We start from the raw sequence: 13,774 nt of genomic DNA, 5'->3' as shown, positions 1-13,774 counted from the left end.
TGTTGCAGGATGATGATGACTTGAAAGATGACAGAAGAGATAAAGACAAAGATGATAAGGACAGAAAACGGGATAAAGACAAAAAGAAGAAAGATAAAGTGAAGCTTTATACAGAAGATCCTTTGCTACTCCTTGCTTTTCTCTATTTTGATCAATCACATTGTGGTTACATTTTTGATAAGGATATAGAAGAACTACTATATACATTGGGTTTAAATCTCTCTAGAGCTCAGGTGAGTTGTCTGACGCTAAGACATGCTACCTAAGGACAATGGTAGATTAATAATGAAAGTAACATCTTAAATACATGTATTCTAGAAATTAATGGTGTGTAGAACCTGGAAAAGTATGTCAACTAGGAAAGAGGATTAATGTGTAACAATTCCAATTGTCACTTCCAGCTGGTTATTTGCATTCACATACCTTTGAACTGTAGCCTTGTAACCTCCCCCTCACTTATCGACCTTAATGACAGTGAAAAATTAAACCGCGTGTACCTAATGGAAATTTGGGAAAAGCAATCGTCACCGAAGTTAATCTGTCGGTAAAGAGGGAGGAAAGGGTTACATCTAAATGAAAGGAAAAATGCAAATGAAACTGGTGGAAATTAATTTTGAAAAGGGGTAAAGTTAATAAAGAAAGTAAATGTGCGGCCGTTACGTTAACAGTTAACTAGCGGTAATTAGATATTTGAGATTTGGGGGAAATTACGGTCGCCAGTCCTAAGGACAATTACTATAGTAACTGAAAAATAAAGGTTATTACACATATAATTAGCACTAGAAGCGTGGCAACTGAAGGTTGACACGTGTAGTGTGAAAACTGAAAGTTTGTCAGAAGTAATAAATTTCGCTACACTCTGACTTAATTTAGCAAAAGAATTAATAAAACCGGAAAATTGAAAGTTAATTTAGTGGCTGAAATTAATAGTGAGCTTTGTTTCTGAAGCATATCGAAATGCAGTAAAATACGGTTAGTCTTGGGCTACCTCAACAATCATTTCAAAAGCTACTTGAATCTACGCAATTTAGAAATAAGAGATTTAACTTTGAACTTGAATTAAATGATTCTGAACAATTAACAATAGTAAAATTTTGTACGTACCAAGCTGAGCTGCAGTCACAGGTAAGCTAAAATATGCTAACAAAACTTGCACTCTTAATTTGTGCTTGTGTAATCTAAATATTGTAGCCAGCTATGAATACTTTAACTGGACTTTGAAATTAAAGCAGTGAAATCGAATTATATTACTTTAATGCTGGCGTTTGAATTTCAACGACACTCGGGTTCATTTCGGAAAAGGAAGGGACCCTGCTTGGCAATGCAATTGGGACAATGAGCAACAAAGGTTCATGCTAAGTTGCTGTAATTTTGTGATGCAACAATTTTAAAAGCTGAGGTCTGCCATACAGTTCTGAAACTTTACGTGCTTTTAGTCTTCCTTGTGGGTTGATTGAAGGTTTGAAGCCGTTGATCGAGGAGGTGGCGACAGTCACTCATTGTCGGCCGTCGCTGTTGCAGAAGCTGGATGTTGGCGCGCCTTCTTCTCGACACGGTCTCCAGCCGAAACGGGCTCTTGATGTGTGCCAGCTAACGCTTCCCGTCCGCGAAACCATGTCAGAGGCTAACATAGCAAGTCGAGCGCAATTACATGCTGCCAAACCCCGAAAGTGCGGCAGCTCGTAGGAGTGTCACACAGCACACCTGCTCCACTGCACTACTCCCGCCAGACTCCCTCTATTCTGCCCGCACTCCACGCGGCCGAGTTAACACTACCAAAGATCCTAAACACTTTGGTTCTCCACACGACCTATCGATGTATTCGTTTGATAGCATAGTTTTCCCTAGGCAAGACCCAGCGTAAAAATACAAATAATATTTACAAAACAACCAATTACACATCGATATATATATATATATATATATATATATATATATATATATATATATATATATATATAGTAAAACAATTACAATATATAGAGACACAGAAATGTCATATCTTCAGGTTACAAAATAAGGAAAAATCTATAGTACAATAGATGGAAATAGAAGGATATGCATGTCCGGCGTTACAGCCTCTTATCAAAGGACTATAATGTTGTTAAATACTGAATGTTAGTGATGGCACAGTTCACTATTATATAGTTTTACTGGTTTCCCCACATAAAGAGCCATAGTAACATATATTACTCTTCAGCTGTACAAGTGAATATCCTGCTATGTAATAGCATGTAGAGTAACTGGAAGTATGTACTTACCGTTCTTGTACAAAAGGGCAATTTTTTATTTATATATAAATGAAATTTGAGAATTAAAAAGAAAGGTCAAAATGAGTGCTAATAGTATACATACAACCTTTTGTTCACACAGATCATGTCAGCTCGATGGTAGGACACTGAACTCCTATTCAGAAAGACCAGGGCTCAAATACCTATCTGGCTGTATGTGTTCCTTTGTTTGCATTAATTCCAAAAGCGAGAATAATTCTTTTTAAAAGATACAGCCAACTTGCTTTACTACCCTTCCACAATCCAATCTTAAGATCTGTCCCTAATGACCCCAATTTTGACAGGACATTCAACCCTAACCTTCCTTCTTCAGTTTTTTATGAAGACTAATGTTAATCATTAGAATTTAATTTAGAAGAGTAGACTTGAAAAACTTGAATTGAAACACCGATTATGATTCATATGGTTCTGGAAACAGTTGTGAAGCTTGTGAAGTACGTGGTCATTTAGTTGTGCCAATAATGATAAATTCAATTTATTGTGTTGTCTTTCATTATATATATATATATAGGGAACAGTGTGTCTTTTTCTAGGTCAGAAAACTTGTTCAGAAAGTTGTGACAAGAGATTCCCTCCACTACAGAAAGTTAACGGATAAGCCAATTTCTAAGCAAGAGGAAGGAAAAGAGAAGGAACATGATAGACAGAAAGAAGAACTGGCATCAGTTCCATCTAGTGAAAACTTAATTGCCTTAGCCTACGGTAAGCAACTTTAATTGTAATTGCCTTAGCCTACGGTAAGCAACTTTAATTGTACCTATCAAAAATGCCATAGATTGCACTAACAATTTCATAAAGACACCAGAGAAATTCTTATAATGATGAATGGAAAATTATAACTGGGTTGAAGTTTTTACTAGTACACTTTTGTAGAAAAGGGAATGGTATATTTAATTTGATAGCATACATTCAGAGGTGAGTCATAAATTTAGAAAGGATTTAGTATAACTGATGAATAATTTAACTTTTCATGGCCACCTTTTCAGATGATTCCTACATAAAATTCATTTAAAACTAAATCAGATCAGTAATCAGTACAGTGATACACCACAATTTTAATAGTCATATAGTGTCAACTTTCCTGTTGCAGAAATTATTGCAGAGATGAAAGTAATTTTTATTCTTGTGTTTTGGAAATAGTGTTTACACAAGGGAAATGTGCACATATTGAAACATGTGGTAAACATGAAGCAGTATTTGAAAATAGAAATAAAACAGAGTGGTAATTGTTCTGGAAAACCTGGAACTCTCAGAGAATTACATTTCACTTGGCAAAATCTGAGAAATCTCAAGGAACTTCATAAAATCTTGAGCAATTCTGCATTTTTAACCTAGCATTGAAATTGAATTTTATGAGTTTTATAAACCATAAATTTTAAAATACTTAATATCTCAAAGCATATTAATTATATGAATATTATTCCATATAAATTATAGAAGTTTAAAAGCTGCCATTAAACTATTGCTTATGGCTGGTATATAGCTCATCTGAGAGGAAAACAGTCATTATTGTGGTATGCTGCCCCCCCCCCCCCCAATCCTCCTTCCTCCTCACTCCTGCTCACCATTAATTTATCAGGAGCTTCTTGACACCATCGTCCTCCATACACCTGAAATTCTTGCAGGTTTGAGTTGCAGCCCTGTAAAACTATTACAATAGTGTCAGTATGATGGAAAGGATAGATTTCTGCTCACTATACAGAGGATAGATATAGTTGCGGATAGGCACAACAAAAAGACTACTATACATTTGAGTTTCAATGACAAGGCCTTCTTCTAAAGCAGGAAACGCACACTGGCCTCAGTGGTCAGAGAAAGTGGTCACGTATGTGTGAGCTGTGCTTGTGTGAATGTGAGTGTTTTGTCCTCTGTATGGTGAGTAGCAGTCTGTTCTTTCGGTTATATTGTCTTATTCCATCCTGGATTTTCCATTGTTTTATTAGAACAGTGTACACTGATGAGCCAAAATATTATGACCATGTGCTTAACAGCTTGTTTGCCCATCTTTGGAAAGAAATATGTAACAGTTTCTCCATGTCAGGGATCTGACAGTTTGTTGGTAGGTTTGTGGAGGTATGTGGCATCAGATGTCTATGCACAGGTCATGTAATTCATATAAATAATGGGCCGCTGATTCTGACCCATATGGGTTTCATAGGATTTACATCAGGCAAATTTGGTTGCAGAGACATCAACATGAGTTCACTAGGATGCTCCTCAAACCAATGTAGAACGGTTCTAGTTCTGAGGCATAGACAATTACACTACTTAACGATGACAGCACTGTTGGGGAAGACATAAAGCATAAAGGGATGCCGGTGGTTCACAGCTGTCAGTGTGTCTCTCTGATTGCTATTACAGGTCCCATGAAAATGCGGGAGAATATCTCCCGTAGCATAATACTGCCGCCACTAGCCTGCGTCTGTGGCATGCTGCACATTTCAAAGCCGCCATTCACCGCAATGACAGCATTTGTGGAGACGACCATCAACCTAGTGTAACAAAAATGTGATTCATCCGGAGAACCGACATGTTTCCATTGATTGACAGTTTAATCCCAGTGAACCTGTGTCTACTGCAATCATAATTGACAGTGTCATTAGATCAGCATATGACCACATAGAGATGGTCTGTTGCAGAGCTCCATGTTCCACAATGTACAATGTGCTCCAAAACACTTGTGTGTGCACCAGCATTATGTTCTTTTCTCAGAGATGCCACAGATTACCGTCCTTCTGACTTAACAGAGGAGACAAGCGTCCAAACACCACATTCTGTGAACTGTCGTGGGCGTCCAACCATTTAGCGCCTAGTGGTAGTTTCACTGACCGTCTACCTCTTTCTGTAGATGCTCATGACAGTAGCACATGGACATTTGACCAGCTTCACTGTTTTCAAGATACTCATCCATAGGCTGTGCGTAATAACAATCTGCCCTTTGTCAGAGTCACTTAGCTCAATGTATTTCCCCATTTGCACTCCATATCTTTGCTAGGGTGATCCCCCGTCCATGTCTGCTCTGCTTGCATACTTTTGTTACCGTGTCATGTGCCACAACGCCATCAGGAGTCATCCAACATTGCAGTGGGTAGTGGTTGTAATGTTTTGGCGTATCAGTGTACTTGTGCTTACTGAGTAAATGGAAACTGTTTCATGGTAAATTTGTTTTTGATTGTGATTTTAAAAAGTAATCTAACAATATTATTGACCACTTACAACCCAGTATCAATGATTAAGCTCTCTAAATTGCAGTTTCATATTACAGCACATCATTTACACACCATTTTTATACATATTAACATTACACACCTCCATTACACTTGCAAATGATGAATTAAGATAGAAATCAGTTCAACTAATTAGTGAGCCATCAGGAAGAAGTTTAAAACATGTGAACATTAGTGAGCCAAATCCTCATCTTCGACAAGAGTATCTGTGAATTTGTATCCTGATTTCAAAACAATATTATTCAAGAAAATATGTAAATAAAATGTTCAGGGAAACCTTTAGCTTGCAATGCATCCTGATGTTTTTCAAAAGTGACAGTAAATTTATTATGCTAACACTGTGAAGTGGATGAAAATATTGGCATTAGTCCTTAGTTTAGTATGGTATAATGATAGAGAAAATTCAGAGAAAACTGTTTAAGAGAGGGGCAGAATTACTGCTGAAGTGAATGAGATCATCATAAATGGCATTAAACATGAGGTATAAACTGTCTGTAATCAGATTTTAAATATAGAATGTGTTAAAGTAATACATGATTAATTTAATTGTGTATATGTGATGTGTTTATTTCAAACTTTAAAGATGACGTGTTGAGTTACAGACAGGTATGGTGAAAAGATTCTTACATATGGGGGTGGTTTGATAAGTCTGGTAAAAAAAAAAAAAAAAAAAAAAAAAAAAAAAAAAAAAAAAACAAGAAAAAATGTTTGTTTCATAATAAAATCTCCTTAGTTCTTGACATCGTCTCCCTTGAGGGATAACCGAGCGAGGTGGCGCAGTGGTTAGCACACTGGACTCGCATTCGGGAGGACGACGGTTCAATCCCGCGTCCAGTCATCCTGATTTAAGTTTTCCGTCATTTCCCTAAATCGCTCCAGGCAAATGCCGGGATGGTTCCTTTGAAAGAGCATGACTGACTTCCCCGTCCTTCCCTAAACCAATGAGACCGATGACCTCGCAGTTTGGTCTCTTCCCTCAAAACAACCCAACCCAACCCTTGAGGGATATACAGTTGGTCCGACAATCCACCCGCTTTTTCATCCCATCGGAAAAATAGGTTCTGTCAAACTCTGCAAAATACTCGTTGACTGCAATTATCACTGCCTCATTTGATGAAAATTTCTTCCCAGTAAGCCAAAGTTTCAAGTTAGGTAACAGGAATGAGTCACTTGGGGCTAAGTCTGTTGATAGGATGGATGAGGAACCCATTCAAATCTCAGTTCATGCACTTCCACTACTGTTGTCATTGATGTGTGAGATGGTGTTGCATTACCCTAGTGAAAGAGCACTTTTTTGTGTTCCAACCTTGGTCTTTCTCAGAAAATGTAAGTTTCAGACAATACAATAATGAAGAATTATAGGGTCAATTATGGTTCTGCCTTGGTCTAAGTAATCTGCAAGGATTATTCTTGTGACTCACAAAAAACAATGGGTATCACTTTACCAGCTGACAGCATAGTCTTTGCCTTCTTTGGTGCACTTTCACCAGCCTTTGTCCATTATTTTGACTGCCGTTTTGACTCTGGTGTACTAATGGATCCAAGTTTCATCAACAGTCAGTCACAAATTGGCACAAAAAGCCTTGCAGATTGAGATTACACATCACCAGACATTGCTTTGAAATGCCATGCCGGGTGAGCTTTTAGTCAGCTGTGAGTAGTTGTGGCACCCACATGGCACACAGCTTCTTCATAGCCAATTCTCTGTGCAGGATATAAAGCACTCACTCAGCTGAGATGCCCAGAGTCTCAGCAATCTCACAATTACTTTTTTTTATGGTCTTGTACTATCATATCATGGATTTTGTCAGTGGTTTCCTTTGCAGCGACCTCAATTGTATGGACAGATTGCACTTTGGTGCTTGTCTGACCACGTTAAAATTTATTTTTCCAAAAGTAAGTGGTCTTCAATGATGGTGCAGTGTCTGCGTGAACTTCATCCAGTTCTGTTTTTATTTATGGAGCAGCCCAACCCTTCAGATAAAAGTGTTTTTTCCATTTTCAGTCACAGTCAACACACTGACCTGAACTATTTGCTATACAATGTTGAAATTCTATTTCAGTCCTTGGAACAATCAAGCTTGTCAACCATGATAGTGCAGCAGAAATGTTCAATTCTTTTGTGGAAATTTACCATTCTTAACAAACCACACTTACATAAGCTTTTGGCCCAAGCCTTCTTCAGAGAAGAAAAACACACACATGTTCACCCACCCAAGCACCCTGCAAAATACATGTGATCACTGCCTCTGACCAGACTGCAACAGAAATGCATTAAGTGGGACCAACAATCTAGAGTGGGACAGGGAAGGGGGAGGGATAGCAGGGTACACTTAGGGGAAGAGGAATCGGCACTACCTGGCAGAGCATGTTGTGACTAGAGGTGGTAGGACAAGGGTGGCAGGTGCAGCAGTGGGGGCTGTGGCAGAGGGAGAGGAGGAGAAAAATAAGAAACAGAAAGGAGAGGAGCAGAGAAGTGGAAAATATCAGTGAGCGCACTGGCAGAGAGCACTGCACAATGAGGGTGTGGGAAGCTAAACTCTGAGGTGATAACAGGACAGAGGGGGTGAAAACAAGTTTAGCAGAGGGTGTGGGGGCATTAGGTTATCATAGGTTGAGGCCAAGATAATTTCAGAAGCAGAGAATTTGTTGTAAGGAGAACTTACATCTGTGCAGTTTAGAAAAACAGGTGGTGGACAGGGGGATCCAGATGGTCCATGGTGTGAAGCAGCCATTGAAATCAAATATGTTATGTACAACTGTATGTTGTGCCACAAGGTGGTCCACTTTGCTCTCGCCCACAGTTTGGTGGTGGTCATTCATCCTCGCGAGCAGCTAGTCAGTAGTCATACCAGTATAAAAAGCTGAACAATGATTCCAGCAGAGCTGTTATATAACATGGCTGCTTTCACAGGTGGCCCAGCCTCTGATGGGATTGGATAAGCCCATGACAGGAAGTGTTGTATGGGTGGATTTGGCAGGTCTTGCATCCGGGTCTTCCAGAGGAATGTGATCACTCTAGCAAGGGGTTGGGATTGGGAATGGCACAGGGAAGGACTCATGGTCTAGGGGTAGTGTTTTTGACTACTAATCAAGTCTTTCTGGGTACCAGGTTCGAACCACACCACTGCAGGTACTCTCTTGGCCCTTAGGTGGGAAATGGCCACTAAAAGATGGAAGAATGAGCAATGATCAATGGCACGAGGAGACCACATACAATGGAAACAACTGCATTAGGGAGACATAATGTGCACGCACAGGACATGTAGCCTGTAATTGAAAAAGTCTCGTGATGATCTGTGCATTGACAAAAGATTCCGGACTAGTCCCCCATTTGGATTTCTGGGAATGGTCTGCCCAAAACGAAGTGACATTGGTGGTGGGGAGGGGACATTGTATAACCAAAGAAGGGATAGTATTCTGTGAGCCAGAGCATGGAATGTCAGAAGTTTGACCTTGGTAGGAAAGCTAGAAAATCTGAGAAGGGACGTGATAAGGCTCAGTCTAGATATAGTGGGGTCGGTGAAGTGAAATGGAAAGGAGACAAGGATTTCTGAGTAGGCGAGTGTAGGGTAGTATCAATAGCAGCTGAAAATGGTGTAACGAGAATAGGATTCATTACAAATAGAAAGGTAGGGCAGAGAGCGAGTTACTATAAATAGTTCAGGTATACATCCCAACGTCACAAGCACAAGATGAGGAGACAGAGTGTGCAAGGATATTAAAAGTGTAATTCAGTACATCAAGGGAGATTAAAATCTAAAGTCATGTGAGACTTGAAAATGGGTGTAGGGGAAGGAGTAGAAGAAAGGGTATTGGTAGAATTGAGCTCAGCAATAAATTTCAGCTGGAAGCAGCAAATGCTCTGTTCAAGAATTACAAGAGGAGGAGGTATACTTGGGAAAGGCCAGGGGATAGAGGAAAATCCCAGTTAGATTACATCATGGTCAGGCAGAGATTCCGAAATCAGATACTGGATTGTAAAGTCTACCCAGGAACAATAAGAGTGCAATGGGAATTCCAGAGGAAAGGGCAGATAGCTGTAAAGAGTACATTGAAACTTTCTGTGAGGGGGAGGACTTGTCTGATAATGCTATAGAAGAAGAAACAGTAATCAACAGGGAGGACACAGGGGATCTAGTATTAGAATCAGAATGTAAAAGAGCTTCCCGTTCAGTGAAAATTTTCAGTTTAGGAAACAGGTAGAAGTCCGCAGGGGCCAAATCAGGGGAATATGGTTGTTGGGGAATTTGGTCAAAAATTCAACGATGGAGAAGGCATGATGAGCCGGAGCATTGTCATGGTGTAGCACCCAACTCCTATCTTTCCACAATGCAGGCCTTTTCTTCTGCACCTTTTTGCGCAAACCCTCAAGGACACATTTGTAGCATTCCTGATTAATTGTTCCTCCAGGGGTAAATTAATGCTGCACAATACTGGTAAAATCGAAAAAAATCACCAACATTGTCTTCACCATCAATCGACTTTGCTGTGCTTTTTTGTTTCGGTCGTGGTGAACCTGGAGTCTTCCACTGCGAAGACTGCACTTTGGTTTCAGTATCTTATCCATATACACACGATTCATCACCTGTAATTACCCTATTTAACAAATCTGGGTCATTTTTAGTCCAGTTAATCAGTTCTTGGCACATTTCAAGTCGGTATTGTCTCTGGTCACTTGACAACACTTTTGGAATGAATTTTGCGGACACTCGACGCATGTTCAGATCTTTCAGTTAAAATTGACTGAACTGCTTAGAAACTTGAATTAAGTGCATCAGCCATCTCCCTAATTGTAAGTCTACCACTCAGAGCGCACTAAGTCGCGAACTTTCACAACATTTTCATTCATTTTTGAGCTCGAAGGACGGCCAGACCGAGGTTCATCTTCAAATGATTCGCGGCCATTTTTAAATGTGTTCAATCAAATAAAAACATTTGACTGGCTCATACAATTATCGCCAAAAGCTGTTTTTAATAGTTCATAAGTCTTAGAAGCTAATTTCCCGGTTTTAAAACATAATATCATACAAACTCGTTGCTCCATTTTTATATCCATTTTCACCCAGACAGAATCCGGCAACAAGCCTAACAGACCCGCACTCAACCAGCTGCCACAACAAACTGAATAAAGGAAACACAGTTTCCTGTCAGAGGGCGTTCAAGGACAAGGCAATGACTCACTCCCCACCCACCGTGTACCTGCCTGCCAAACCAGTAAGCAGTAGCGGATCCGTCCTTAGAACTTTCCAATCACACCTCGTACATCCTGCAAATAATTGATAACATAAATTGCAAGTGCTTCTCTGAGATGAAAAGGTTGGCACAGAAGAAGAATTCATGGCTGGCCACATCAAACCAGGCAGAGACAGGTAACTCAAAAGGGATAGGCTAGGATATTGTGGTGGTTAGGGTGGGTGACAGAAAACCACTTTAGGAGGGCTGGGACAGATCTTGAGTTGGGTGTCCCTAATTTCAGGGCATGATGATAGATAATCAAAACTCTGACAAAGGATGTGGTTCAGTTGTTCCAATCTGGGATGGTACTGGGTGAAAAACGGGGAGGGGGGGGGGGGTTTGGCGGCGCCCTCCTTTGCTGCTTGTATCTATGGCCCCTTGACGATGTAAAAGAGTGAAGTTTCTAAATTAGTGCAATCAAAAGATACGACCATTATGTCACATATTTTGAGACCCAAACCCACTCACTCAGTACCTACAGTGTACTTTCCGTTGACCTAGAATCATGAAATTTAGCCAGAAGCAAGGTTTCACACTAAAGCCAAAGGAATAAATCTGAAAAAAATTTGTGATTATATCACATGAAAAATAAATTTTTTGTCGTTTGTTCTCAGTCTGTCTGTCTGTCCATCCATCCATCTGTTAATACCCCTTTTTCTCAGCACCACGTAGATGTAACAAGTTGAAATGTATGCCACATATTGAAGTTCATAGTTCTTTTGTGATGTAAAAATATTAAGCTTCTAAGTCAGTGCAATAAAAAGATATGGGCATTTATGTCACGTATTTCAGTACTTGCAAACTCATTCGTTAAAACTTATAGCGTACTTCCCCTTGATGTAGAATCAAGAAATTTTGCAAGCACAAATAAGGGATAAAAATCAAGAAGTTGTTAATTTGTAATCATAACAAACAAAAAAATATTTCTTTTATCATCTTCGAACTTGAAATTCAAACATTCTCGAAAGTCTTGGAATCCCTGGCACCAGTATATAGGAGTCCAGTCATAGTTTCCTACAGTCATCAGGAGAGATCCAAGAGGGATTCAGTGGTGAGGACCTAGCTATGTCCAAGATTGCCAATAAAACATAATTGACAGTAACACATTTGTTAGGCAGTAATCAGGAGTGTCCTCCAAAGTGCCATGTCGCAGCTGGACTGATGGAGCAGCACCTCGTCAGCAGCAGAAGGCTCGCATTTGCTCAACTTGCAACACTGCCAGTGCAAGAGGCTTCAGGTGGTGGCTGTTATTTCGTGGAACATCCGTCAACCCCTGGACTCCTGTGGCCTACAACTCTTATTTATGGATCTCCAAAGGCACTGATTGATGTCGAAGATTTGCACTCGGGCGTCAGGCTTAAGTCCAGCTGAAGTACTCGCTGGCTTACAGGAGTTGGCTCTCAGCCTCCACTTAGGAGAGAGGAATCAGCAACATCAAAACCTGCCACAGCAATGGGATGAGCAAGAGCATTGCCCCCCCCCCCCTTCTCTCTCTCTCTCTCTCTCTCTCTCTCTCTCTCTCTCGAAGGTGGATGATGGACAGCACCCACGTCATGCAGATCGAGCCTCCAGCAGACCTGCAGGTTGATCACTGCCTCTGTGCCCCATCAGTATAGCCTCCGAAGTTGGCAACAGTAGCGTGTTTTCAGCTGGACTTGTGGTTACACAGACAATCGAAGACAGCTAGATGCACTGAGTGTCGACCTCCATAGCCTTTGCTCACACTGGATAACTGCAGCTCACACAAAGCTGAGACCATGTACAGGGCAGTCAGCACTAAGCAATAAGGCATTTGTCAAGAAGGGTGGGGTACTTATGTTGCCACTTCTTGTATGCCCTGTGGCATTGTGGATGGCTATGACATCATGTGTCCTGGTTTTCCGTCACCGTTAGCTCTCCTATTGATTTCATACTTTCGCATTTTCACCCCTCAGAGGCTCTTTTCTGCTGGTTTGGCACCTGAAAAATTATTGTTGTGTTGTACCTAGCATTGCTTATGACACTCTACTTTGTCACAAGTCTATCAGTATCTCTTGGCTTCCATGATGTCATTATGTTTCACTTGCAGACTTGGGCACTCGCTCATTTCCCCATGCTGCTGGATATAGTCAGAATGCTATGGTGTTGTCTGTCACAGTGTTCCTGTATGTGCTGGATTTGATCATCTGTAATTCTCCCTTTTTGTGTTGCTACTAGTTTGTGTAGTGAGCATAGAATGTCTGGGTTCAGGGTATTATTTGGGAAGATTAAATTTTGGGTAGGCAGCACCTCTAGTGGCTTCTCAGGCCAGTACAACATAGGTTGTTCCCACTTACGTGTGGTCATACCGGTGATCATGGCTGGTAGATGAAATGTCACGCCTAGTAAGTCACAAGTCGTACTGTTTATTATTATTTCACTATCCCATAATTCCATTCAATTCATACTTGTTGGTTGCCTGTGTTCGTAACAGTTTAAATGACTACTTCTGGTGAAAAAACTGAGTAGACCCAGTGGGTGCCTACTATCTGGAAATGTGGATATGGCCTTAACACTTCCCTTTGACATCCACTTGCTTTGGCTTTTCCCAATAATAACTGGACCTTGCATGCCTGTACACCAGTTTGTATCATCCTACTTGGGCAGATAGTTACGCTTTCCCTCTGTCGTCTCTTTAGGTCTTCCAGTGACATTAGAGTGCAGCCATCTCTTTGCTCTGAATTATTAATACGTCTTTGGTCAATACCTGTACCCATTTTGGTATGTGACTTGAGATAAAGGAACCTTTGTCACTATCTCCCACTCCCTTCAGAAAGCAAGATTATCAAGACAAAACTATACTCCAATATACAGAAATAACACATTATCAATTCTCAATCATGTGGAGGGGAGAGAACTTTAAAACATACTGTAAATAGAACAAAATAACACTGGATGACTTCCTAATAACCGACATCAGAACAGGTAAATTACAGCATAAGCAAACAACAATATCAAATCATTCCTAATGACATGGCCTCGTGGCTTAACGGCATAAGG

At 40.3% G+C, this 13,774-nt stretch overlaps 1 protein-coding gene across 2 annotated transcripts in view; it reads left to right on the top strand.

The window, feature by feature from the left end:
• The window catches only part of LOC126250230 (cell division cycle and apoptosis regulator protein 1-like), a 259,454-nt gene that overhangs the window by 220,321 nt on the left and 25,359 nt on the right, over positions 1 to 13,774 (top strand). For both annotated transcript variants that reach the window (XM_049951541.1, XM_049951542.1), the window contains exons 17-18: positions 9 to 233; positions 2,825 to 2,993. In XM_049951541.1, the coding sequence (XP_049807498.1) occupies positions 9 to 233; positions 2,825 to 2,993 (394 nt within the window). The remainder of the gene's footprint in view (positions 1 to 8; positions 234 to 2,824; positions 2,994 to 13,774) is intronic.

Source organism: Schistocerca nitens, chromosome 1 (assembly GCF_023898315.1).
Source record: "Schistocerca nitens isolate TAMUIC-IGC-003100 chromosome 1, iqSchNite1.1, whole genome shotgun sequence".
In the NCBI taxonomy this organism is placed as follows: domain Eukaryota; kingdom Metazoa; phylum Arthropoda; class Insecta; order Orthoptera; family Acrididae; genus Schistocerca; species Schistocerca nitens.
The sequence above is the reverse complement of the archived record's forward strand: the minus strand, read 5'-3'. Positions and strand labels throughout refer to the sequence as shown.